General features: G+C 38.6%; 1 protein-coding gene across 15 annotated transcripts in view; it reads right to left on the bottom strand.

Moving 5' to 3' along the window:
- The window catches only part of Cdc42bpa (CDC42 binding protein kinase alpha), a 184,005-nt gene that overhangs the window by 10,798 nt on the left and 148,873 nt on the right, over positions 1-24,334 (bottom strand). For 8 of the 15 annotated variants that reach the window (XM_051186418.1, XM_051186410.1, XM_051186411.1 and 5 more), the window contains 13 exons: positions 22,576-22,659; positions 20,491-20,596; positions 19,308-19,444; positions 18,600-18,739; positions 17,417-17,498; positions 15,500-15,716; positions 14,721-14,783; positions 12,501-13,094; positions 10,914-11,011; positions 8,644-8,728; positions 7,625-7,748; positions 6,532-6,649; positions 1,630-1,815 (listed from right to left, as the gene is read on the bottom strand). In XM_051186418.1, the coding sequence (XP_051042375.1) occupies positions 1,630-1,815; positions 6,532-6,649; positions 7,625-7,748; positions 8,644-8,728; positions 10,914-11,011; positions 12,501-13,094; positions 14,721-14,783; positions 15,500-15,716; positions 17,417-17,498; positions 18,600-18,739; positions 19,308-19,444; positions 20,491-20,596; positions 22,576-22,659 (2,034 nt within the window). The remainder of the gene's footprint in view (positions 1-1,629; positions 1,816-6,531; positions 6,650-7,624; positions 7,749-8,643; positions 8,729-10,913; positions 11,012-12,500; positions 13,095-14,720; positions 14,784-15,499; positions 15,717-17,416; positions 17,499-18,599; positions 18,740-19,307; positions 19,445-20,490; positions 20,597-22,575; positions 22,660-24,334) is intronic. The other 7 variants (XM_051186415.1, XM_051186416.1, XM_051186417.1 and 4 more) reach the window with 2 other exon arrangements.

Raw genomic sequence — 24,334 nt, 5'->3', positions numbered from 1 at the left:
AGGCATAGACAAGAAAGAAACAAAAAGGAAAGGTAGCAGTGTGTTTAAATATTCTTGGTTGCTAACAAGGTCTAGAACTGGACCCTCACTTCCCAGTTACCATGTGACTACGAGCTCTCCCCACCCCTCAAAGGTGATGGCTCTGGTTGTGTCTGCAGCACTGGGCTCTCCCACACACCCAAAACCTGAGAGAAGGTCACAGCAAACAATCCAAGCAACAGTGCCACCCAAAGATGTCCCCAAGCTGAAGGCTGGCTGGCTGGCTAGCTGGTCCCAATTCAGCATTGCTGTTTTGGTTCCTATACCAGATCTGCAAAGTCCACGTAATTCTGTGTGTTATTTGTTTATTTTACCTAATACAATTAAAAGAACTAAAGCCAATACAGTCAAAGGCAGTAGCTTCGCATTTGCACACAAGAACAACCTTATGAGACACAGCAACAAGTGCGAGCATCACCAAGAGGGACCCTGGAGACGAGAACTGCCGGAGTGAAGCTGCACTTCAAAGCTAACATGATTGCCATTCTTTTCTTAAAGATGAGAGTATTATTATAGAACAAATGGCTGAGAATAAGCTTCCAAAAATATGCCAGCAACTAAGGCTGAAAACTAAAATACTAAATTATTTAGTGAAACGATATAAACTTCATTAGAATATAACAAGAACCCAACTTTTGGGACTTTCTAGTAAACCACGGTGAGGAGTGGAGCAGGCGCCCCTGATGGGCACCACTCAGCTAGGATGAGCAGCTCCTCTTGTAGAGAAGCCCTGGCTGACTATGGGTCCCTTGGAATCTGCTTCCTGCTGCCAAGCAAACGAAGGCTGATTTTATTACAGTTAATTCTGTCAAGGAGGACATTCAGATGGCATTGTAATTTCATGTTAGTGACATCTGAAATATAAAGTAATTAATACAAACAAAAATAAGATTTTAAGCCTCTAATTTTCTTACTGGGAAATTACTATGTTATAAATTAAAAAAAAACTATATTACTATTTTCAGTTTGCATGATATAACCCAGATAATTTAATATCCATAAAACCAACTTCCCTTCAAGTTCACATATGTATATATTACTTGATAAAATAGATACTCTGCTTAACAGCTATTTCAACGCATGGCCCATGGCAACAAAGGTGTGGGTGGGTGAAGGACCAGCAGGCGCCATGCTTCTTCAGGGCGTTATCAGCTTCGGCTTTTGATGTTGTTGTTGTTTAATTTTTCTTATCTTTGGTCTTGGTTGCAATTAAATCCAGATCAACAAATCTTGTAAAAGCTGACTTTAACTTAAGCCCCTGTTTTTTTTTTTTTTTTTTTAAATAAAGATCCAGATTGGGGCTGTTTTTGTTTGTTTTTATTTCAGCATGGTATCCAGAATGGAAAATACCATACTGGGAAAAGTATCCAATAAAGATCATACTCTAAAGCTGCCTCTGACTTATACAGAAACCATTATTCCCCATATTTCTCTCAGAAGAAGAGACAAGATGGACTGAGAAGAGGAGGAGGGTAAACAGGAGAAGGCAGCTGAGGAGGAGGAAAGGGCTATCATTCCCCAAGGCACCCTCTTAGCAAAAGCACACATGGTTAATGGAGGTTAGTTAGCCCCAGCCTCAGCTGTTCATACCCTCAGAGTCACAGAGTGTGGTGTACCGGGGGCAGAGCGCAGGGACGTGGGGTACTCAGGGTTTATGGAATCAGGAGAGAGAAACTGTTCAGCAGAATTGACAGTCATGTGATAGATGTGCTCAAAGTTGATCGGAGAGGAGATCAGACCGGAGTGGTGGTGAGGGGATGGATAAGGGAAACCTGGCTATCAAAAACAAGGAAAGGGGAAAAAGGTGTAAGGTGATGCTAATGGACCAGGCTGAGAGACACCAGACAACATGCACACAAAGAACAAGGCAGCATCTCCCTCAGAGTTAACTTCTGTAATTGGTCACTCAAAACAGCAGATTTTCAAAAGATCATTTCATTCCCATTTTACCAGCTGAGAGAGTAGCAGGATGGCTTCCAGAGATCCAAAGGAGCTTTCAGGCTTCAGGATACATACTTATGTGATACAACAGAAGTTTTGCAAAAGTATACCCCAAACGTCAAGCACAGGAACAGCAGGGGACTGCTAAAGGGCAAGGGACCAAATCTGTTTCTAACTAGGAAGGTATAGACCCGCTTCCGCAGACTCCATGGCTATTTCTCAGTTCTGAATTTATAGACCTATGATGTGCCCTGGCCTTTAGCGATCTTATTTCTCTATAGCAAAGATGGTGAGAATTGAGGGCTCCACTATTTCTGGCTTGCCTGTAAGCAGCCCAGCCATTAGCCACCCCCAAAGGACAAGCTTGTTTTCAACAAGGGAAAATGCTGTCTTTGAATATTCACTTGTGTTTTTTAAAAGGCAAATAATATAATAATGAAGTTACAGAAGAAAAGTCTGAAGAGAAGGGTTCATATCTCCTGATAAATATTTACTTGTGAGTGAACTCTTGGGTGAGGCCACTGAGTGGCCAGCCATTTCCTACAGTGGAGATTTTTCAAAGTGCAGTTCTTGAAGAATAGCTGTTTCCAGAGCTTACCATCCCTTCACTACAGGGAAGCTTGAAGGATGTGCTGAGGAGAATGCCTTACTGAATAAAGTATGGATCATCAAGGTGAGATAAGATGCTAAAAAAAAAAAAAATGCTAAGGACTCACCTAAGCCATAAGAAAGGCTTCTCTATATGACAGTGTTTTTATTTTAGAAATGTGAATAAAATTGTTATTTTCTAAGGCTATCTCTGTCTGTCTATCACCATCCACAGTGTGGACTCAGCCCAGGCCCTCCATGCATTCATGCATGCACACATATATACATACATGCAGGCATACAATACCCAGGAAGCTCTTCACTACTAAGTGCATCCCCAGTTCAGGGAGAAAAATTACTTCTTGAAGAGGTTATTGAGTTCAGTATGCTGAGTTTGTTAAAAACTTTAAGAACGGGTAAAATGTACTGTGCTAGTAATATGGTGACAAACACTATAGTGATAAACTACTCTCATATTAGATTGGAGAAAACTTCCTGTATTTCTATCCACAGTTAAGTAAATTGTAAAGAAGATTCAAGAAAATGAACTCAGTATATTGTCTAAGACTCACATATCACTTTATATTAATTGCTTACCTTCTCTCTACTCACTAGGATGGAAATAGAAGGTACATGTCTGACAAGAGGCAAGAAAGTGATTCTTCCCAGCTCTCCATACTTAAGATGGAAGTGAGCTGACCTCAGGGTATCAGATACAAATGAAGCAGTTACACTTCCAAAGATCCTCTAAAGGCTTTCTAAGGTCTCAAGTATTTCATAGGAACATGATAGTGACTTGAATACAATGACATAAAAATATCTAGGGTACATGCTCCTTGCACAGATGGTAACATGGCTTTGGGACATGGAAGTTCTTACATATGTTATCAGATCAATGTAATTCCTCTTTTTGGGGGGAGGGATAATTCATAATTCCATCTGAATGGAGAGAACACACTGAAATAAGACTACATTAAACTACAAGGTCTTTGTCACATGAGAGCACTCCTACAGATATGCACATGTGATGTTAACAGAGTCTTCTAGATGAGCATGGTCTTGGCACAAAGTAAATGTTCAAGAGGCATGTGCCAGGTAGTTAAATGACGGCTTTACAGAGCTGGCTCTGTATGTGAAATGAGAAAAGTCATGTGGAAATAACAGGAAACAAACAAGAATCTGGACACAGGAAATTTCCGATGCCTACTACATGTGCAAATGAAGAAAAAGCTCCATAAACATGTGTCTTCCTGGAAATAGTGTTTATCTTACACAACAAGAAAACTTAAAGGAATAGAAGACACATTTAAAAACGACTGAATTGGCAGGGAAAAAGGACTAGTGTTAGTCTGGGATGGAGGCCGGGGGAGGTGGCTGTGGAATTAACAAGTCAGGTGACAATATATACTCCAAACTAATCAATCTAATTAGAATTGATAGCCAGCATGGACATCTGTGACCACACAGATGGGGGACGAGCCAGTGGGGGACGAATGACAAATGTCATCTGAAAAAGTTTTGCTTAATAATAAAAATCTTTTCTACAATAGTAATGAAAGTGTAACTTTATGGTGGACATGGTGATGGGTACCTGCCGCACTTAGAAGGCTGAGGCTACCATATGATACATAGTGAATTCAAGGTCAGCCAGGGCCTCCAGAGGAATACTCTGTCTCAAAACAAGCAGAGGATTTCTTTTAAGTGGTGAGAGAGAGAAGTGAGAAAGTAGTATACTTAGGCTGGGCTTGGCGGCACAGGCCTTTGTTCCTAGCACCCTGGAGGCAGAGGCAGTTGGGTCTCTTGAGTTTGAAGACAGCTTGGTCATCATAGAGACTTCCAGGCCAGCTATGGCTATATATTAAGACCCTGATTCAAAAAAACAAAACAAAACAAAAAAACAAACAAACAAAAAGCAAAACAAAACAAAACAACAACAACAACAAAAAACAAAATTAAAAACCCCAAAATAAAAAATTTGAAAAGAAATAAAGCCAAAAAACTTGAAAAGAAATAAAGCTGAGGGAATACATCAAACTTTCTTACAACATTTGAACTAATTTAGAATCCAAGGTCCATGCTCCATTGTATGTGAAGGTTAGAAAGGCTTTCTGATGAGAAACAACTCTTCACCCCAAAGTCCTGACATTATTCCACTTTAAGGAAAGGATTACAATGAGGGGGTACCACAAAACTTCTAGAAAAATTTTCTATAATTCCTTTTACATGGTAAAGATGTGATAAAAAAAAAACTTTCTAGGTATACTAGAATGCAACAAAAGTGAAAGATACTTTAATTTTAAGAGGTTACTATCTATCAAAACCTCACTACTATTGAACTAACTTTGATTTAGCTGGCATGCTATTCTGCAATGTATTTGTGTGCCCAAAGTTGGTTCTCCACTTTCAATAATGCTAACTACACATTTATGAAAAAAGTACCAAAGGTTCAAAACGTTCAATTAAAATAGTACACTGCACTTGATTTCTCAAGAATACAGTTACATTTAAAACTGTTTAATTCACAAAAACTCTCTCTACTAAACCATTTTGTAACTTTCACTCTGAAAAAATGAAATAGCAAGAACAGTAACAGCAGAGGCTTGGACCTTAAGACTGTGCTGCGCTGTGCTGTGTGCTGCGCGTGTGCTGCTAAGACAGAGCTGGAGCAGTGAGGACTTGAGAGCAATCAATGTTAGGAGTGGGAAAAGGAGACGTCAGAGTTCTCACTCCAGGTGGATGTTGGGAAGCAGAACAGCTTACAAACGCAGCTCTGATGTCTAATGTGCTTGACTTATATACGATCAGCTGTGATTTAGTCTGTGCACACTTTATACTAACCCAACACAGCTAATAAAATATAGACACCAAGGTGTCACTACTGTGAATGATTTATACTGCTGTGGCTGTCATCACCATCACCATCACCACTACCACTATCTTAAAGACAAAAGGTAGTAAGAAAGCACAGACATGTGACTGATATTTACAACCAAGTACTTTAGTTGAAATGAATGTAGACTTTTTTTCTTTTTTTCTTCCTAGGAAATAAATGAAAAACTCCTTTATAACCTAAGTTTTACACTGGAATTTTTACTACACATTACATTTTATCAGTTCTCTCATTTCTTCCACCAATGGTGTTGCTAATGAGAGCAAGACAGATGTCCTTAGGAAGAGATTAGGATCAATATTTACAGTTCTCTCTGAAATTGCCATAAGATAGGAATTATTTCTAAAATTCTTTGCACAGTTTAGCTGCTATCCTCTCTGATCAAAGAATCCAACTCCATTTAGTAGTTTTCTGGAGTGTGTGACAATGACATTTTAGCAGCAAACTGAGCCTGGATAATTTGATAATTCCACTAGTAATTTTAACCTCAGCATAATGGGTCTGTGGATGCAATGCAATCTTCATGTTGTTAAAATACAACCATCTTCCTATGTTGTACTTTTTTTTTACATGTAATTGTCCAGGAAACAAAATTGGATTTGAACAAAGGAACAAGATTTAATCTCACAGTTAGCTGAGAGGTGTGACTATGAATGACGAAGCCCGTGTGGACTTCTGTGGAGAAAAAACACACACAAGTATCTACTGAATTGAGTGAAATCTTAAAAGTTTTGGTAACTGTGCCTGGGATTTGCTATAGAACCTTTCAAATATGGCTGTTTCTCCCACTAACAATAGCAAACTTTAGCAAAATGGGGAGCTTTTCTAGGGTGGAGAACCAATTAAGAACTTTTGTTTTAGGTTTTGATAGATTTCTGAATTGTAAGATTCTTCGATCAGGTATGCCACCATGCATCTTAAACATACTGTGGCATACTGGAAGAACATGTCCTCACTACATACCACATTCTGTGAACTGCATGTATGTAAGCCTATGTACATGTATTACCCCCATGCATCTGCCACTGACCCCTCACTCCATTCATATTCACACCACTCCTCACGCCTCTTACCATGGGCAGGTCTTTTAGGATCTGTATTCCATCTCCAGGACCCATGTGTGCTATGTGGTTAAAATTAGTTGGGTTAGAAATTAATTTATTTCTCATTTCTGGATCTCGTAGCATCTCCCTGTAAGGTAGAACACCTGTTTAGACAGTTTTTCCACGTTTAATCAATATAACTTAAAAAAATTAAGCATACTTTGTTTTATAAAAATAAATATGTAATTAGAGTAACAATATACTAATAGTTAAATTCCTTAGACTGCTTTGCTTTTTAAATTTTAAAAAAGAAGGTCTTAAAATTTAGGGTTTTATTTGTTTAATTGGTTCAGTGCTGGGTGTCAAAGCCAGAGACACACCCTGTATCAAGTTCTGTACCCATTGAGCTCTACCCTGTACCGGAAAGGGTGACTTCACATGCATCAAAGAACCCCTGCTCTACTACTGTGTGTTATATGTGCATATTTTATAATAGATAACATTTTAGAAATGGTTTTAAATATAGTTAAATCTGCTTGCTCATGAAAAATAGAGTTAATCTTTTTTTTTTTTTTTTTTAAAGAAAGGGCCTCCCCTTTAGAGCTCAGGGCATACTGGCCTCAAGCTCAAGGAGACTCTTGCCTTAGGTTCTTGAATGCTAAGATTACAGGCATGGGCCTCCATGCCTGGGTTTTTTACTTCTTAAGGATATGCAATTGCTATATGCACACATGATTTACATTACAGTTACATGTGCCAGGAAGAATTACAACTCATCATAAACATACAGAAATGAGTGAAAATATGGTACTTTGTCCACTGTATTCTCATAACCTTGAAAGTATTAATTAAAATGGCACTGGGGGATGCCACTCATTAGTGTAGGATCCCCCTGCAATAGGAGACTTCTGAACATTACTCATGCTTGGCAAATACTCTGCCAACAAGCTTCCCTGACCCTACAATTTTGGACCACAGCTGAGGAACAAATTTTCAAATACCAAATCTTTCTTCTAAATCGTTTTTAGCTCATCCTCTGGGTGATGGCGGCATGGACAGATGCTGTCGGCATGGACAGATGCTGGCAATACAGATGAATGCTGGGCACAAGTTAACTACATACCTCCTCTGTTGCATCCTCTCCTCCTCTGGGACTCGGAAGGAGTAACGCCGCTTATTGTTGATATTTCTAACCATTTGTTTTCGACTATTATCTGATGTTTCAGGAACTACAAGTTCGTCCCCTTCTGTGAGAAAGAAAATAGTGACACTGTTTAAATTGTTAAAAATTATTTATATTCATTAATTTCTATGACATTACAATCACTTGCATAATATGTACAATTGTGATAATTAAAAGTTCTACATTAAAAATGAGAAATCAAGCAATAATTTTCAGTGAAATTATGTGAAAAAAATATATGCTAAATCAGGAATAGCTTACAAAACACATTCTTACTTTTAATTACAAATATAAGATGCTACATTTTTGCTAGAAGAAAGCTATCATTGTCTTGGTTTCAGGGCTTTGACTAGCCACTTCTCCCCCAGTATCCTCACACTGTTTTCTTTCTCCTGCAGAGAGTGGTTCCAGTCCTCTGGAAGAGCAGTATGCCATCTGAACAGCTGAGCCATCTCTCCAATCCCATTTATTTCACTCTTAAAAACAATGTGCCCCATGCCAATTTCCATAGATTATTTTCTCCCATCTTTACTTTTCTTATTCTGGGGATTCATTCCTATAGTCTTCTTTTCCTCTACCCACACTGTGCAACAGCTGGAGATGGACTTCTGAAGTCCCCAACTGGAGCTGTAGGCAACTGTCCATACCGGCCTACTGACGAGGTTGTACAGTATCACAGGCACTGAAGACTACCCAGCCATATCTTCTTTACTTACTACCAAGTGTTCCACAGGAAAAGAATGCAGGCCAAACACTTTGCTTACACAGCCATACAGGCTTAAACAGGATTGTCTGTTTACAGCTTGTTTTCACTGTCTTACCAGAGTTTGACAGTGGGCATCACACATTCCAGAGTGAGATATGCCTGAGCCAAATTTGGGCTGAGGCATTTCATATCCAAATGCCTTGGACTGATGTAACAGTTCCACTGAATCAATCCTATTAATATATTTTCTTACCTGCCATCTTATTTTTGAAATATATTAATCTAATAGTCTCCAACCCTAACAGATTTAATGATCCTTCAGTGTTTAAAGGTCGGACCTAAAATAATAAAGACAAAGTTAGTATTTCAATACAACCTTTAAAAATTAAATCATAAAAGTTTTAGTCTATTTATTAAGAATACACTATTAAGACTTTTTACTTAAGTAAAAATATAATTCTTTAAAACATCTCAAGTTAATAATTCTTACTAGAAAGGTATATTATTATTTAATTTGAGCAAACTAACTTATCATAATAATAGTTTAAAGAAATTCTATTCTGGGTAAATAAAATCAAGTAGAAAAATATAAACCCTAAAACTGACCACTTAAAAACCCACCAGTGACCAAAATATTAAACTGAGAAATGAACTCTTGTTACTAGACACTGAATGCCTGCACATCTATGGAGATGGAAGTCCTGAGAGGGAAAGGATCGAGGACACAGTGACGGAGGAACCAGCCACATAAATCAATATAGCCAGATCCCTACTTCACACCACATATAAAACTCAGTTCTAAGTGGATTGCAGGCATGCACGTAATAAGAAAAAGTTTATTATTATTTACAGAGAAACATGTGGGAGTCAGAAAGAATAAGTTTGGAAGAAAATAAAGGTTGCGTCTTTATGGTCTTGTAGTAGGAAAGTTTCTTAAGAAGAGAAAAGGGGAAAACCTAAACAACAGGAATACCATCTTCAGTAAAATTAGTAATTTTGTTTAAGAAAATACACCACAAATATGAGCAGATGTCACTAACACAGAAAAGCTGTCCTGTGTGTTAGTAACCCAGGGCCCATGTAAAGAAGTCCAAATAGATTAGGAAGAAAAAAAAATGGCAAATTCAATAACAAGATGAGCAAACATAACCAGGTACTGCCTGCAAGGGAAAGTGTTACTACAGTTAACTGGGACGTACAACCCAGTTCTTTAGTGACACCCTGTTCACTATAATTTACACATTAGGGATAATGTGGCTGAGAAAGAACCATAGAGGATGCTGATGTGACTGTCATTTGTACTAATATTTTGGAAACTAGCATAACACTACTGCATAGGTCCAACAGCTGTAGCCCCTGTGCCTTAGCAGTCCCACTGTGAGGCTGGTGGTGTAAAGAAATGCCTCCATATCTCCAGAGACAGAAGCAGAAATGCTCACAATAGCAAAGAGTTAGCAGTAATTCAAATGCTGCCAACCAGATAATGGACAAACACTAAAGTATTCACCTAAAAGACTATCTTATAGTAGTGAAAAATCAAGAAATTGTATGTAGGACAGACACACAGCAACATGCCTGGATCTTAAAAACACAACAAGTGAGCAAAGACAGCAGAGAAAAAAAGTGATAATTTCAAGTTTAATAAATTGCAAAATAAAGCAAAACTGAGTACTACTTTCCTTAGGAACACTTAAAATTTCCAACTCCCCTATTCTAAGGCAATAACAGGATGAGAATAAGCACAACGTCTGAGACAGCACTTTCCATGAGGAGAGGTGTGGGCCACATGGTGCATGCAGATACAGAGCTTCCAGTGTTACTCAGTTTTCAGGATACACACTTGCATACTACAAAGGTTATATGAAAAAATCAAATAGAAAACTGTAGCCAAACCAAATTTATAAATTTGAGGATATTTTTGTTGGCTTTATATAATGTAGCAATTTTTCTGAGGGTTTATGTGACTAATATGTCTTAAAATTGGGGCATATTTTTGCCAGGGGTGGCACGTGCCTTTAGTAGGAGGCAGAGACAGGCAGATCTCTGTGAGTTCCAGGTCAGTCTGGTCTACAGAGCAAGTTCAGGAAAGTCATGGCTACACAGAGAAATTGTCTTTGATACAGTCATGCCTTAAGATTTATTGTGCACATGGGACTAGTTAAGTACCACCAGGAAATGTTTTTCCAAATTGTGCTATATTTAAATATACCTAAAATAAACTGCACAGTGTCAGACTCTCAAAGTTTGCACCAACACCAGCTACTGAGTTGTGTTGAACCAACTTCCTTCTTGCCTCACACAGACTGACATCCTGCTGGCCTTGGTGGTTGCAGAGACCCCCATAGGAGAGGGAGGGGGAAGAAAAGGGTGTGTGTGTGTGTGGTTCAGGGGCAGTATGCTTAATGTAAAATATATACACTCCTGAAACTGTCCTCGTGTAATACAGTACTATGCACAACCACTATTTGCAATGAAAAATGTAAGCAATTAACCAATTTGGCCCACATTTTAGTATTCCATTACCTTTTTGAGAGGAAGAGTCTGTATCCATTCCATGGAGTTTACATCAAAGATATCAACTGCATTTTCACTATAAACGGAGAGATAAGGTGCATTGTAACCTGGAGAGAGGAAGGAAGTTACAGCCTGCTGATTATTGTGAACTATTAAGCCCCAAACACTATCCTAAGCAACTGTAGAGTGGAATCTTTTAAAAACCCAACAGTTATTACATAAGAATGACATTAAAAACAGTTTTTGAAGTGAGAACATAAATCAAGAAGGAAGAACTGATAGGCCATAGCTCAGATTATAAGACTAATACAGAAAGAGTCAATGAACACACCTTGTCCAATAAGAAATTGCATTGCATTTTAAAGTACTGGACTTTTAAAGCAGTTAAGCTGTTGACTGTTCTGGTTTAGAAAGGTAAAGTAAGATATGAATGACAAGTAGCCCCAGCACAGTTCTGCTACAGACACTGAGGTGCAACTGTGTGACAAGAACAGATCCTCAATACACATTTGTGGAAGGAATGCAATATATGGTTTACTCAAACCACAGTTCATGACTGAATCACACCTAGAAATGTGTTAGCCGACAGTGACTTCACATTAGAACACTCAGGATTATCTGACAGCTACAAAACAGCATTCATTTTCCCATTCTGTCACTGATAAAAATGTTCATTTCAGAAGAAATAAAACATTATAAACAGTTAAATCTGGTTGAGTAGGAGTTAGAAGCTTTTGCTCGTTCTTCTGAAATAAGGACTCACTATTCTGAGACATGCTTTCTCATCTGACACATGGGGTTGGTTGGGCAGGTCCTCTATCTTTCCTACTGTAGGGGAGGGACCCCTGCCTCCTGCCCCAGCAATTGTTTTAATAGACTTCTGAATTCTACCCTCGTTGGGCCCTTTTGGGGCATCTTATTCTATTTTCTGTGTTTCCCAAATAGTCTAATTCTCTAGTGGCTTTTCCCTCTCAGCATGTAAACAGGCTTAAGAAGCTTCCACTACAAACAAAGCAATCTGGGCCAAACACTCTCCCCTGAATGCACCTATAACACAGCATTCAGGACCCCCCCACACTCTGTGAGGGAAGATGGCACTCATACCTTTATCTCATATAGTAAAATAATATGTACTTAATAGTGATTATTATGCAGTGATAAAAGTATTGAATGACATATCAATATTTTATGGAATGAATAAAATAAGTAAATTTAAATCAACTCCTTATAAAGGCCACATTACATCTTCAAAGAACTGATTAAACAATCATTTAGTAACTTCTCCAGCATAAGTCTTATGAGCTACTGTTATATAAGTATAGTATATTTAGGGGGACACTGAAGAGAAAGATTTTGAATTTTTTTTTTTTTAAATATAACAACATGGAGACAAGAAAATGTGTCTCAGTTAGTTTTCCATAGAAAGATTAGATCTACTTCAAGAATTTAATGTTCACTCTGTTTGTCACCATAATTAGTACTTGAGAATGACCTTGAGAATGATTAAAAAACAAGCCGTTAGTAAAAATGATTATATTTAAAATAAATAAAAAGGCAAAAAGAAAAGAAGATAGACAAAAAAAAAGAGAATCTTACAACAAGAGGAAGGGTTTGCTGGCCACATCAATTCTTGCTGCCTAGATCTTCGGCCCTGGCAGTCCGTGTATATCCCAATGCTGTTAAAACACAGCAAATACTCTTTGTTGGAGATCTCAACTGCACAGATAGCATCCATTGGTTGATGTGCAATGAATGATAGTGTGTGGTCATTTGAATGGAGCATATTGCATGGACTTCCTTCTCCATTCAAGGGATATCTGAGAAATCCTGACTGGAATCCTACACAGAGCTGCTCACTGAAGATGGCCATCCACTGGACGTTACATGGGACTTGAATTTCTTTAAATTTCCTGTGCCGGGTCTTGCTCTGGAACAGCTCATAGCAGAGGACCTGTCTTTTCATAGCCACACACAGGCAGGACAGAGCTCCATGGCGCACTTTCCCAGCAGTTATGGTTTGACACCCTTTAGTTTCTGCCAGCTTATAAAAATCTGTCTCTCGCCCGTCCAAGGCTGACATAGGAAAAAGTCGGACATGGCGATTTCGGCCTGAGATCACAGCAACAAGCTGGTCACTTGGAATGAGTTCAATCTGATGAATTTTCTTATTGTCACCAACTCTAATAATCTCTACAGGAAGAAATAACATTAAATGCAAAACAGTTGTATTGATTGTATCCAAATAAACACCAAAGTAGATAGCCCAACCCATACTGAAGACACATACACACAAAAGTATCAAAGGTCAGAAATCACAGAGAAGACAAGGAGGATAATTAAACCCATTATCAGATCACTTAACCCACAGACAGCTGATAGCTGGTATTAAGTGCAGCACCAAGATCTTGTCAGCAAGGAGGCCAGTGTAAAGCATGCTGATGCTTTGTGGGACTAAATCCTAGGAACTTCACCATGGAGTTCCTAGTTTCAAAATCCAAGTAACTGCAACTCATGTCTCTGGGTATTTCTTTTTAAAGATTTATTCTATGTATGTGGGTATTCTGCCTACATGTATGTCTGTGCCTCACTTGCATACCCGTGTCCACGGAAGCTAGAATGGATCATATATCCTGGAATGTAAGTTACAGATGGTGTAGGCCACCATGTGGGTGCTGGGAAATGAACCCCTGGGTCTTAGCTGCTGAGCCATCTGTCTAGCTCCACCTCTTCAGTGGTTCTTTGTGTGTACATATGGCCACGTATGCACACACAAGCATGAACCACCAGAAATCAGCCTAGGCTGTTCTTTCTCCGGAGCTGTCTGCCTTGAGCTTTAAATTGTGGATGTGTGTGGGTGTGTGTCACAGCATGGGTTTGGTGGTCAGAGGACAACTTTGTGAAGTGAGTTTTCTTCTACCTTTATACAGGATCCAGGGATCAAACACAGGTTACCAGGCTTGCATGGCACCTTTATCTGCTGAGTCATCTTGCCCACACCCACCTTTGTTTACTTAGTCAGGTTCTCTCACTGGGACCTGGGATTGACAACTAGGCCAGGCTGGCTGGCCAGTGACTACCAGGAGTCCTTCTGTTTTTGCCTTCTCAGTGCTAGGATCACAAGGCACACTGCCATGCCCAGCTTTTTATGTGGCTCTGGGAGAGCAGTGCTTACACAGCAAGCACTTACCAACCGAAGCATCTTCCTAACACTTCTCAAGGCATTTCTATGGCCTTGAGAATCAAACTCAAGTGACCTGCTTTCTCAGGCTCTAACCTGATATAAAGACAGAACTTAAAATGCTATGTTTATGAAAAAACAAATTCAATTGGTTTTGCTTTATTTCACTCAGCACTTTATTTACCCCTAGGGCACTAAAAACCTGTTGTACTGAACCACAAAGGATTTTAGACATTATCTCTTAAAGCAATACTAAGAATGAGAAAAGTAATTTGTAGTTTTCTATGCCATCTTTAGACACAGATCGAACTGTTGGTAAAACAGGTGAGGGCTAACAGAACTGAAATCCTCTTGAGTTAAAGCTGGTGTGGTGACATACACCTTTAATCCCAGGAGGAAGAAGCAGGCAGATCTGTGAGTTCGGCCAGGCTGCTCTATATACTGATTTCTAGGACAGCCAGAGTTATGCAGTGAAACCCTGTTTCAAAAAACCAAAAAAGAAAAAAAAATTCTTTTGATTTAAAAATATATAAAACTATATCTGGAGAATCTTAGTAACACAATCCTGTTCTTAGACTTCAGGTTTGAGAGTTTTATATCATTGAAAATTACTTCAGAATAACTGGGGTTTCTCTTACCATCTTTGGTGACATGCACAACAAATAATCCTTCTTCATTTCCCAAAGCTATCCTTTCATGATCTATTTAAGACACAAACATAAAACATTCTCATCAGATAAAAATCATGTAAAGGTAACAGAACAAGATAATGAGAAAATTTGGTATTAGAGGGAAGATAAATAAAAAAAAATCAAAATATACCATTCATACTTTCCCTTAGATTGTAGTGTTAAATATGTCATGCGTTTAAAAACAGGACAATCAGCTAAAAGTCCGCTTTAGTATTGAAGGAAATGCTTATTCAGTAATGAGAAAACTAAAAGCCTGGTTTGTGAGTATCACAGACATTATCCATTCTAGAGACACTGTGAAAGGTGTTTGAATCCTGCTCAGTAGACTTTTCATGTTTTCTAGATAGCAACAGAAGTGAGGTATGTGTATATAAGAACAGAGCAAAAAGGTAAACTTCCGCATAAAGAAGCTGCTATTTGCTGGTGACATGCTACATATTCTATGACTTCAAAACACTTCAATAACATTCATTACACATGAAACTCACACTCCAAGATTTAACTTATTTCAATGCACAAAAGTAGAAGAAAAAGGTTAGCAGGTTGCCTTTTCACACTAGTGCTTTTTAGGCAGGTAATATGAGTGCTAAAAGACAGATCTGACACAGGGCTCATCATCCCAGAAACATCTGACGTACACCAGCCACTGTGTAAACAGTGGTGTCAGCTCAAAATGCAATGTAGTATACAGTAATGATAATATGACGGCTGTTATAAATACATACCTATGATTGCAGCTGCCTGCGTTGTCTTAATGAGGGGCAGAGTGCTGTCATAAGCCTCTTTGGGAACATACACTGAGCGATCTCTGAATTTGTTTTTCTTCAAAATCTTGTGTAGTTCATTCAGCACTCCCACCCACTTACTCTTCTCATTCTCACTGTCTGCCAGCATCAGGATGGAACATTTGTTACTAGGTGCTGAGAGCTGGGAAGCTGTGACCTAAAACAATTTAATATTCAAAACATTAGAAAACAGGCATCTTTTATGCTAGCTTCAGAGTTATGCTCATTTGTTTAGAACTCGCAGTAAAGCAAGCATTTATTAAATTATCCCTTTAGGAAACTTTAGCTATGCTGAATTAGAGTATCTCACTGTAATGCTGTAATACAAACAACAGGAGGTGACACAAGTCGAAATGTTACTACCATTCATGCTTTGTTACAAAATGCCATAAAATACCATAAAATGCATTACACATACTAATTTAACAAGTGACACTTAAAATTATCAAGTATCAGAAAGAAAAGCACTTTACAAGTATTAACTCATCATGTGACAGGGGAGCTATGATGATATACTAATTTTAAATATAAAAATCCATGATAAAGAGAAAGTGAGTAACTTCTCAAGGGCAAGATGCTAAAGCATGCTTCTATGCTCTAAACACTACACCATACTGTTCTGAAAGTCTCTTGTACTTCCTAGAAAGCCTTCAGATTATCACTAAAGATCAGATCACTATAAACAGTAAGTAAATGAAGGTTTACAAGTCAATCAGAGCACCATTAAAGTGTGTGTGTGTGCATGTGCAGAGGCCCTTTATATGTTTATATATGCCCTTAACACTAAAATCCTACTGCAAATCAGTTAGAGGTAAGTGAAACTTTACAGACTCCCTTGGGAGCTAGGGGAGAATAAATAAATAGCTGTTGGCCTGGACTTTGATCTTCCTTAGATATAAGATTCATAGACAACTAGGAAGTAGGACAGATGTAACAATAGAACAGCTTTACAACTCAGTATTGTTTACTTCACCAATATGGCTGTTAGCTATTATCTGTATGAGAGAGACACAGAGAGAGGTGAGGGGAGGGAGGGGGAGAGAGAGAGGGAGAGGGAGGGAGAAACCACATGAATATAAACAGGAGAATTGAAGTGAGACTGGCCAGCTGACAGAACATTAATTAGATGTTTCTGTCCCAAATAACCTAGTATCAGTCAATACCAAAGAACAGTGGAAAATGAACACTCCCAAAGTTTTGGAGTATTTGTTATAAACAGTTGTTATGAAACAATTTTAAAAATGAGTTTTACAGAGGCAAATGTTTTTAAGTTTTAAACCTCATGTGATAATATTTATTTGAAGATTGAACTGGGACTCAAAAACATGGAACATGTAGCATACTTTGGAAACATACTTTTGCATTCTACAAGTCTTAGCTCAATTTTGTATTCATGTAAATAGTGGATCATATGGATGCATATGGATACATAAAGAGTACTAGGTCTAGGTCTTATCCTAGTAACTTTATGATTTATACAGAGTAGCAAAACCTACTCATTAAAAACAAGAAATTAGGCACTGGCTTGGTGGGTTCTGGCTCGGTGGATAAAAAACTTGCTGCACTAACCTGAGGATCAGAGTTTGGATCTCCAGAACCCAGGTAAAAGTTGTATATGTTTGTCTGTTATTCCAGTGCTCCAGAGGTGGTCACTGGGACTGCTTGGGCAAGCTGGCTAGCTAGACTAGCTAATGCTGCGAGCTGCAGTTCAGTGAGACTGTCTCATCAGATAAAGAGAGCAATCAAGGAAGCTATCTGACATCAATCTCTGGTCTTCACACAAACACATATGTATACCATACACAATGTTCATGTAAAAAGTCAAGTAATTAAGTCCTCAAATCACACATGACTTACCCTAAATATACAGGGAATATCTTTCCGACTTGCGTGGATAACATCAGAAGCCAGGACTGAACTCACAGAAAATTCTTCATCTCTGAAATAAAGGTTAAACATGTATTCCATGTTGCCGTATGCATATGGTTTTGTTTATACACTCAAATAACATATATGAAGCAATCCTTAAAGAGTAACCATATGAACACCCAAGCCCAATTTAAAAAGAAACAAAACACAAGATTTCCCCATATAGTGACTAACAGTACTCAAGGTAATCCATCAGGAGTCACCCAGCACTTTACACTACATATAACTGCTGACTCATGAAGACACACAAGGCCAAGAAGCACACAGGCAGAAGGGGCTTTTGTTAGCCCAGAGTTCCCAATGAACTCTCTTGCCTGCCATAATAAATCTCAAGTGTATTGTGACTTCAGCACCTAAAACTGATTTACTCCTCTGTCCTGTCCTTCGTCATCAGTAGCATCATTCCCCCTGACTTAAAGTCCTGACACTGTCTCATCTTTGTTTTAAGAGTTTTGCTGTTGTTCATGTATCCTTAACCGTGTGGGCAAAGGAGCTCCCTTTGCCTAGGCCCTCCATCTTTTCATTCAGTTCATTAGCAGGTCTGCCAGTCTCTTGCTGATACCACTTGTACCAATCCCTCCATATTTCACTGTGTTTCAGACACCAGTAGGCACAGCTGGAAATGTGCATTTTTGAGCAATGGGTATGTCTGAATTAGAGACATGTGTGGGATCCATCAATTGGGAGTAATGGCTGAAGCAGTAGGAGAAAGGGATGAGATGCTCAGGGGTGCATGCAGAGTCTGGAAATGGAGCTAGAGAAACACAGATTCTTAACGGTTTGCTACTTCAGTGTGAGGTGTCATCCCTCTGCTTTCAGGGAGTCACTCTGCACTTCCAGATGATGGCTGGCGAGCATGTATTCAGACCTTTAAACTGGTCTTTCAGAGCCAAAGTTGGCTTATACCTCCACACAGTCAAACCTTAGACCACCTGCCCTAGAACCACCTCTAGCTTCCTCCTTTCTAGTATGTCACAGTAGCCATAGGACTAAATCCAAAAACTGACCCAAAATTAGGTTATTTAATGCAATGCATGTAATATAAAAGAAGGTTCGTAAGCCTTACTTCCTATGCTGCAATTCACATACATCTTCGTCTCTCAGGGCTTACCTCATGTCAATCACTTGACTGATGATGGAACTGGGTTGAGATGTTTTTCCTTCTGCGATATCGTAGAGAAACAGTTTGAAGTCACAGACCACGGCCAGTGCTCTCTGCCATCCTTTCTTCACTCCCGCTGGCTTAGGGATCTTAATTGGTTTCAGTCAGATGAACAAACAAACAGAACTCAAATGAAAATGACAGTGAGAGCCTCTAGTTCCATGTGAACTGCAGATGACACCTAAAGCAGTGCAGTGCTCTAGGTCTGCTTTTTACTTGATAAGGCAGCAAGTGGACATGATGCCATTAGTAAGGGGGCAGTGAGAACACACTCTTCAGACCCTCGATGGTTTTGTAAGCTTTAAATGGTATCATTTCAGACTGACTCGTGGCTTTTTAGAGAAATAGCATAAAAGGCAAATTTGGATGTAAGATGAAACTGACATTCAGCTGCCGTTGTAATTGTACCCAGGATGGTAAGCTTATGTCTTGATATTTCTTAACCTCAACCGCAATCTACCTCTCAGGCAAGACCAGAGGCCCAATGCTCCATTATGAGTTTGAGACTTGGAAACCTCAAGGTACAGAGAGTACAGAAAATTCTGAGATATTTCCAAGTAATTATGACCCTAGGTAAAATACTATTTAAATGAGTTTGATTTATTACATTTTCTGCCAAGTGCTGTGCTTACTGAGTGAATAAACAGAGGTACTCACCCTGACATGGCCCTCATACGCTGTCCCCACTCCCTTCTGTGGGTCTATACCAAGTGGACCTTTAGTCTGCTCAGGAGGAACCGGACAAGCAGTTGGAGCTTTGTTCACACACGTTATATGACATGAGAACCCACACACTTTGAGGGAAAAAGGACATAATTTAGATAAACAAACACAAAATTCACTGGGCACACACTAACTGCATCCATGGTGCTAGTTAGACGAATGCTTATTTTCTGCTTTATTTTAAACAATCATTTTATCACTAGGGAAAAAGATGCAGTTGCTTGTCAGTCAGAAATTCATTGAGAAGTAATAAATGCTTTTATTATTTATATTATTATTCTCTTATTAGTGACCAAACTGAGAAGCAAATGAATAAAAGACAGAGCAATCACAAATCACAACCTTGTAAATAACATGGATGATTTAAATTTATAATTCTTACCAAAGTGATTTCTGAAAGTTTTTTTCTAGCTCTTTATCCAATTGCAACTCATTATCAGCCCTTAAATTCTCTTGTAAGAGTTATTAACATCCAGCTACTTGATGTCTATTAGCACTGTTGAATTAACTCATTAATTTGTGTGTTATGCATGCATGTTTATATGTTTGCATGTGTGTGAGTACATGTTCACATGTGTGTGAGGATGTGAAGACCAAGGCTGTCAGGCATCTTCTTCCATCTGTCACTCTCCAGTTCATTTTCAGAGGCTAGGTCTCTCACTGAATGTGGAGTTCAACGCTTCAGCTGGTCCAGCACCCTCAAGGGTCTCCTGTTTCTACCTCCTGAGGGCTTGGATTACAGGTGGGCAACCTGGCACGTGTTCTGGAGACCCAACCTTTAGTCCTTATGCTCCTGTGGTAATAAGTACCTTTTTCACTAAGCCATTTCCCCAGGCCCAATATCTGGAAACTTCTACTGATAGTTTGAAAACAAGTGTTTCAATGACTATAATGGTATAAAGGAATGCTTGGAGTTGTGTTCCCGATGCTTTCATTAACAGATGGTTAACTTCAGTGAGCATTTTCTATCATCTGTTACATGCCGATCGCTCAGAGTCACAGAGCTGCTGTCAGCAGTGAGGCATTCAAACCCATCAGTCTGCTTAGAACCCTTATAAGCAGTTGGCAGTACTGTTACAAAGCCAAGAAGTTGTACTTTCCTTCCTGTTGTTCTTACCTTCACAGGAACAGCCCTGTCTTATCAAACCAACCATCAACGACGTACACTGATGGCACTTTGTCGGGGCAGTGAAAGACTTCACAAAAAACTGATGAGTCTTGCGCTGCAAAATAATTGACAGAAGAGTTAATCCTTCCACTTCTTACCTCACAGCCACAGGGAACTGCAGGCACTTCTCACATACCAGAGACAAACCTCAAGCACACTGCACACATAACTTTTAGTATTTCTGATTGCTTTTGATTTGTCACTGACTCTTATTTTACAAATGTTGGCTCTTTATTCTAGTCTGCTAGTCATCTTTGAGTCCTTTCTACCTCTTTCCTCTGTTGCTGACTGACATGAAATTCTTTTGCATCTCTAAGTCCTTGTCTAATCTTGAATTTCTTGGAGTTTACTTTGTATTACTGAGATATCTCCTTTTAATTCTGGCTTTCGCCTGCATTTCTCCCATCTTTAAAAATACTATTATTATTCTGGAGGCAGGAGTGTGGATGCAGGTACCACAGGACTTGTGACTGTCAGAGGACAACTTTCCAAAGCCAGATCTTTCCTTGCATACTGCTGAGGCAGCATGTCCTGCTGTTTTTCTTGCTATACCGTGTCCTCCAGGCTAGCTGGCCCTCCAGCTTTCAGGAGACCCTCCAGGTCAGACTGTCCTTCCTCTCTGGCACTACAGATGTGTACCACGGCACCTGGCTCTTCACATAGCCTCCAAGGGGAGCTCAGGTTGCACAGCCAGCATGTCCACCACACGGGCCACAGCTCTGGCCTGACATCTCCAATTAGTTATGTAAATTTCTATCAATTAAATAAATCATTTTTTTGGAAACATTTAGACAGTTTGAGCATGTTTTAAGTGTTTTCTTGCATCCTCTGCTGAAGCTTTCCCTCTAATTTGAAGAAATTTTAGGTCATTATTTCTTTAAAAATATACTTTGTGTTTGCGTATCACTGTACATGCCAAGTATACAAAGTTGCCTTTGAAGTCAGAAGAGGGATCAGGTCCCCTGAGGGGGAGTTACAGGCAGTTGTGAGCTGCCTGATACAGGTGCTGAGAACAGAAGTCTGGACCTCAGGAAAACAGCAAGAGTTCTTCACCACAGAGCGCCTGACATTCCAGAGCCTGTTTCTGTCATCTGCCTCCTTCCCACTGAAAGTCATGTAATGTAAATGTTGACACCATTCCTGTCACATTCCTTAACTTTCAGATTTTTCATCTCACTTCCTAGCTGGCTTATTTTTCTATTATACCTATTCCTCCCACTCTATTATTAAAGCTCTTTATGGACGTCAGCAGTTATATTCTGTCAAATTCTAGATTATTATTTCTTATTACTGCTTTATCCTATCTGCCATTACTCATCTCTGTAAGGATATAATGTTTATTTTAAATTTGTATCATGTCTGGTCTCATTATGTCATGGTATGTGGCTATTGTGGTTATTCTTCTTTTTTTTTTTTAGCAGATGTTCTTTTCATATTTTGATTTTTTTTCCTGTCAGCCCTGGTGGTCCTAAGCTTGCTTTGTAGGCTGTCCTCAAGTGCTGGGATTAAAAGTGTGTGCCACCACTGCCAGCTCTTTTCATACTTTTTAAAATTCATTTTCAGAGCCACTGATCTCATCCATCTGTGACTTAGTCCTAGTTTATGTTCTGGGGAGGAAGATCACTGGTCTTCCAGTTTCTAGAATTTTTTTGCATAGGCTTAGACAAGGAGCTCAGTCATGTCTTGCCATATGCCATGCCCTGGCCATAGTGTGTGTGTGTGTGTATGTGTGTGTGTCTAGATCCACCTACACTTGTTACTGAGCACTTCTCTTCCTTAGCATGTGATAATACTTTTATCAGGTGACAAAATAAGGGTTCCTCTAATAGTCTTTGAAACACAGAATTTAAGAATGAAATATACTGTACACCTCTCCCAACATTCAGAATTGTATTTACATCATCCAATTCAATTTCTTCCCAAGTTTTTTATTTTATAGCTTTGAGGAAATCAGTGACAAACCTAACAGCCAACACCCTAAGTAGAAGAAATGCACTCTCATCTTTTGGAAGACACTAAGTTTAGATCAAATACCTTAGGTGGAAAGCCAGTTGAAGCAGGACAACCCTTTTTCTTTAAGGTGGGCGTGTGAACTGGAAGTGGAGCACAGTCTGCAATCTGAATCCCAGGCAAAAGAGGAAATGAATGGCATGAAAAACTCATTTTACTTAGAGAATAACTACAAAGAGACCAGAGTAACTAAACCAAACAATGTCAACAATGCTAAGGAGACAACTGCCTCACCTCTCTGAGGTTCAAGTTTCTACAGACTGTACTTCAAGTCTGAGCTCACAATACTTACAAATGAAGTATTTTCTCAATCATTTCAATTTGGGAATTTAAAGAGAAATAAATTAGAAAATAAAATCCACAGAGAAAATAAAAATCATAGCATGTAACTTACACAAAAGTGAAGATATTTTCATATTCATTCGAATTTGTCACATTGATCCTTGAAAGTTTTAGCAAGATTGATGATATGACTATTTAGAAGATTAATTTTTAAACAACTTTTTACTGTATGTAAGTTCCTGTGTGTGTGTGTGTGTGTGTGTGTGTGTGTGTTGTGTGTATGTGTGTGCGTGCACACATGTGTGCATGATGTATATGTGTGAGTTTGGTGAGTGTGCATATGTGGGGGGTCAGAGAACAGCTTTGTGAAGTCATTTCTTTCCTCCTAACTCTACGTGTGCTCTCCATAGATGAAGCTCAGGTTTGCCCAACAAGTGCAGTCAGTACTTGCTGAGCCATCTCACTAGTTCTAGAAGATTCTTTTTAACTATGTGATTTCATATTTAGAATATATATTATATATATGGAATATAATCACACAGATTTGAATACATGGAGGTTAGTGAGATTTTTACACAGAAATTAATTTTAAATAAAGGAGTTAAAATTATTTAATATTATTGGCACTATGAATTTAACTCAAGTTTAGTTATAAACCATATCTTTACTATAAGTAGGATGAAGTCTACTTTAGTAAGTATTGTATATTTTTTTGAATAAAAATAACTAGTGATTTTAATGGATGTTATTGTGGGGGAAGAGGCCACATGGCTTTATTGGCAAAGTAAAAAAACAAAACAAAACAAAAAACAACAAAAGACAGTAACATCTTTATAGGGTGCCAAGCAAGCACACAGGAAAACCAGCTATCACAGAATATTAAAATATTAAGAGAGAGTTGGGTAGTCCTCTGCTTCTAACAATAACCACTAAAACAAATCTTACATAAACTATAATCCTGATATGGCTTTGATGAATGTATCAATGTTTTATGAATTGTGAGCTTATATTCAATTTAAATCCTGTTTACTTTGGAATGGCTTGAAAAAATATTGAGCCCAACCTGTAATTTAACATTTGAGAAGATAAATATAAAAGGTGAAAAGAAACACTGAAAAAAAATCTGTGCAAAAGATATAAAACACAATAGCAAACAAAATCATCATTAGAGTTCTACAGAACATTCTAGAGAAGTTATTAAAATTAAAGACCCGGGAAAGGTGCTGCATAAAAGATCAACAGTGCCTGATAAAAACTGCATTTGATTGGATCTCACACAGCAACACAAAATTCAGGGCACCAGAACAAATCAGCAAGCAACATGGAACACACTGAAGGCAATGACCTCTACTGAAGAATGAAAAGAAATAACTAGTGTGCATACCATGTTCATACATGGAAATGCCCAATGTCATGAAGATGTCAACTTTTCTCATGTAAATCTATAAAGTCAGTGTAATTCTAATAGAATGACTCTTGAGAAATGTGAGATCAGAGCAAG

This window comes from Phodopus roborovskii, unplaced genomic scaffold (assembly GCF_943737965.1).
Source record: "Phodopus roborovskii unplaced genomic scaffold, PHOROB, whole genome shotgun sequence".
Taxonomy (NCBI): domain Eukaryota; kingdom Metazoa; phylum Chordata; class Mammalia; order Rodentia; family Cricetidae; genus Phodopus; species Phodopus roborovskii.
Note: the sequence above shows the minus strand (reverse complement) of the source record. Positions and strands in the feature narration are given on the sequence as shown.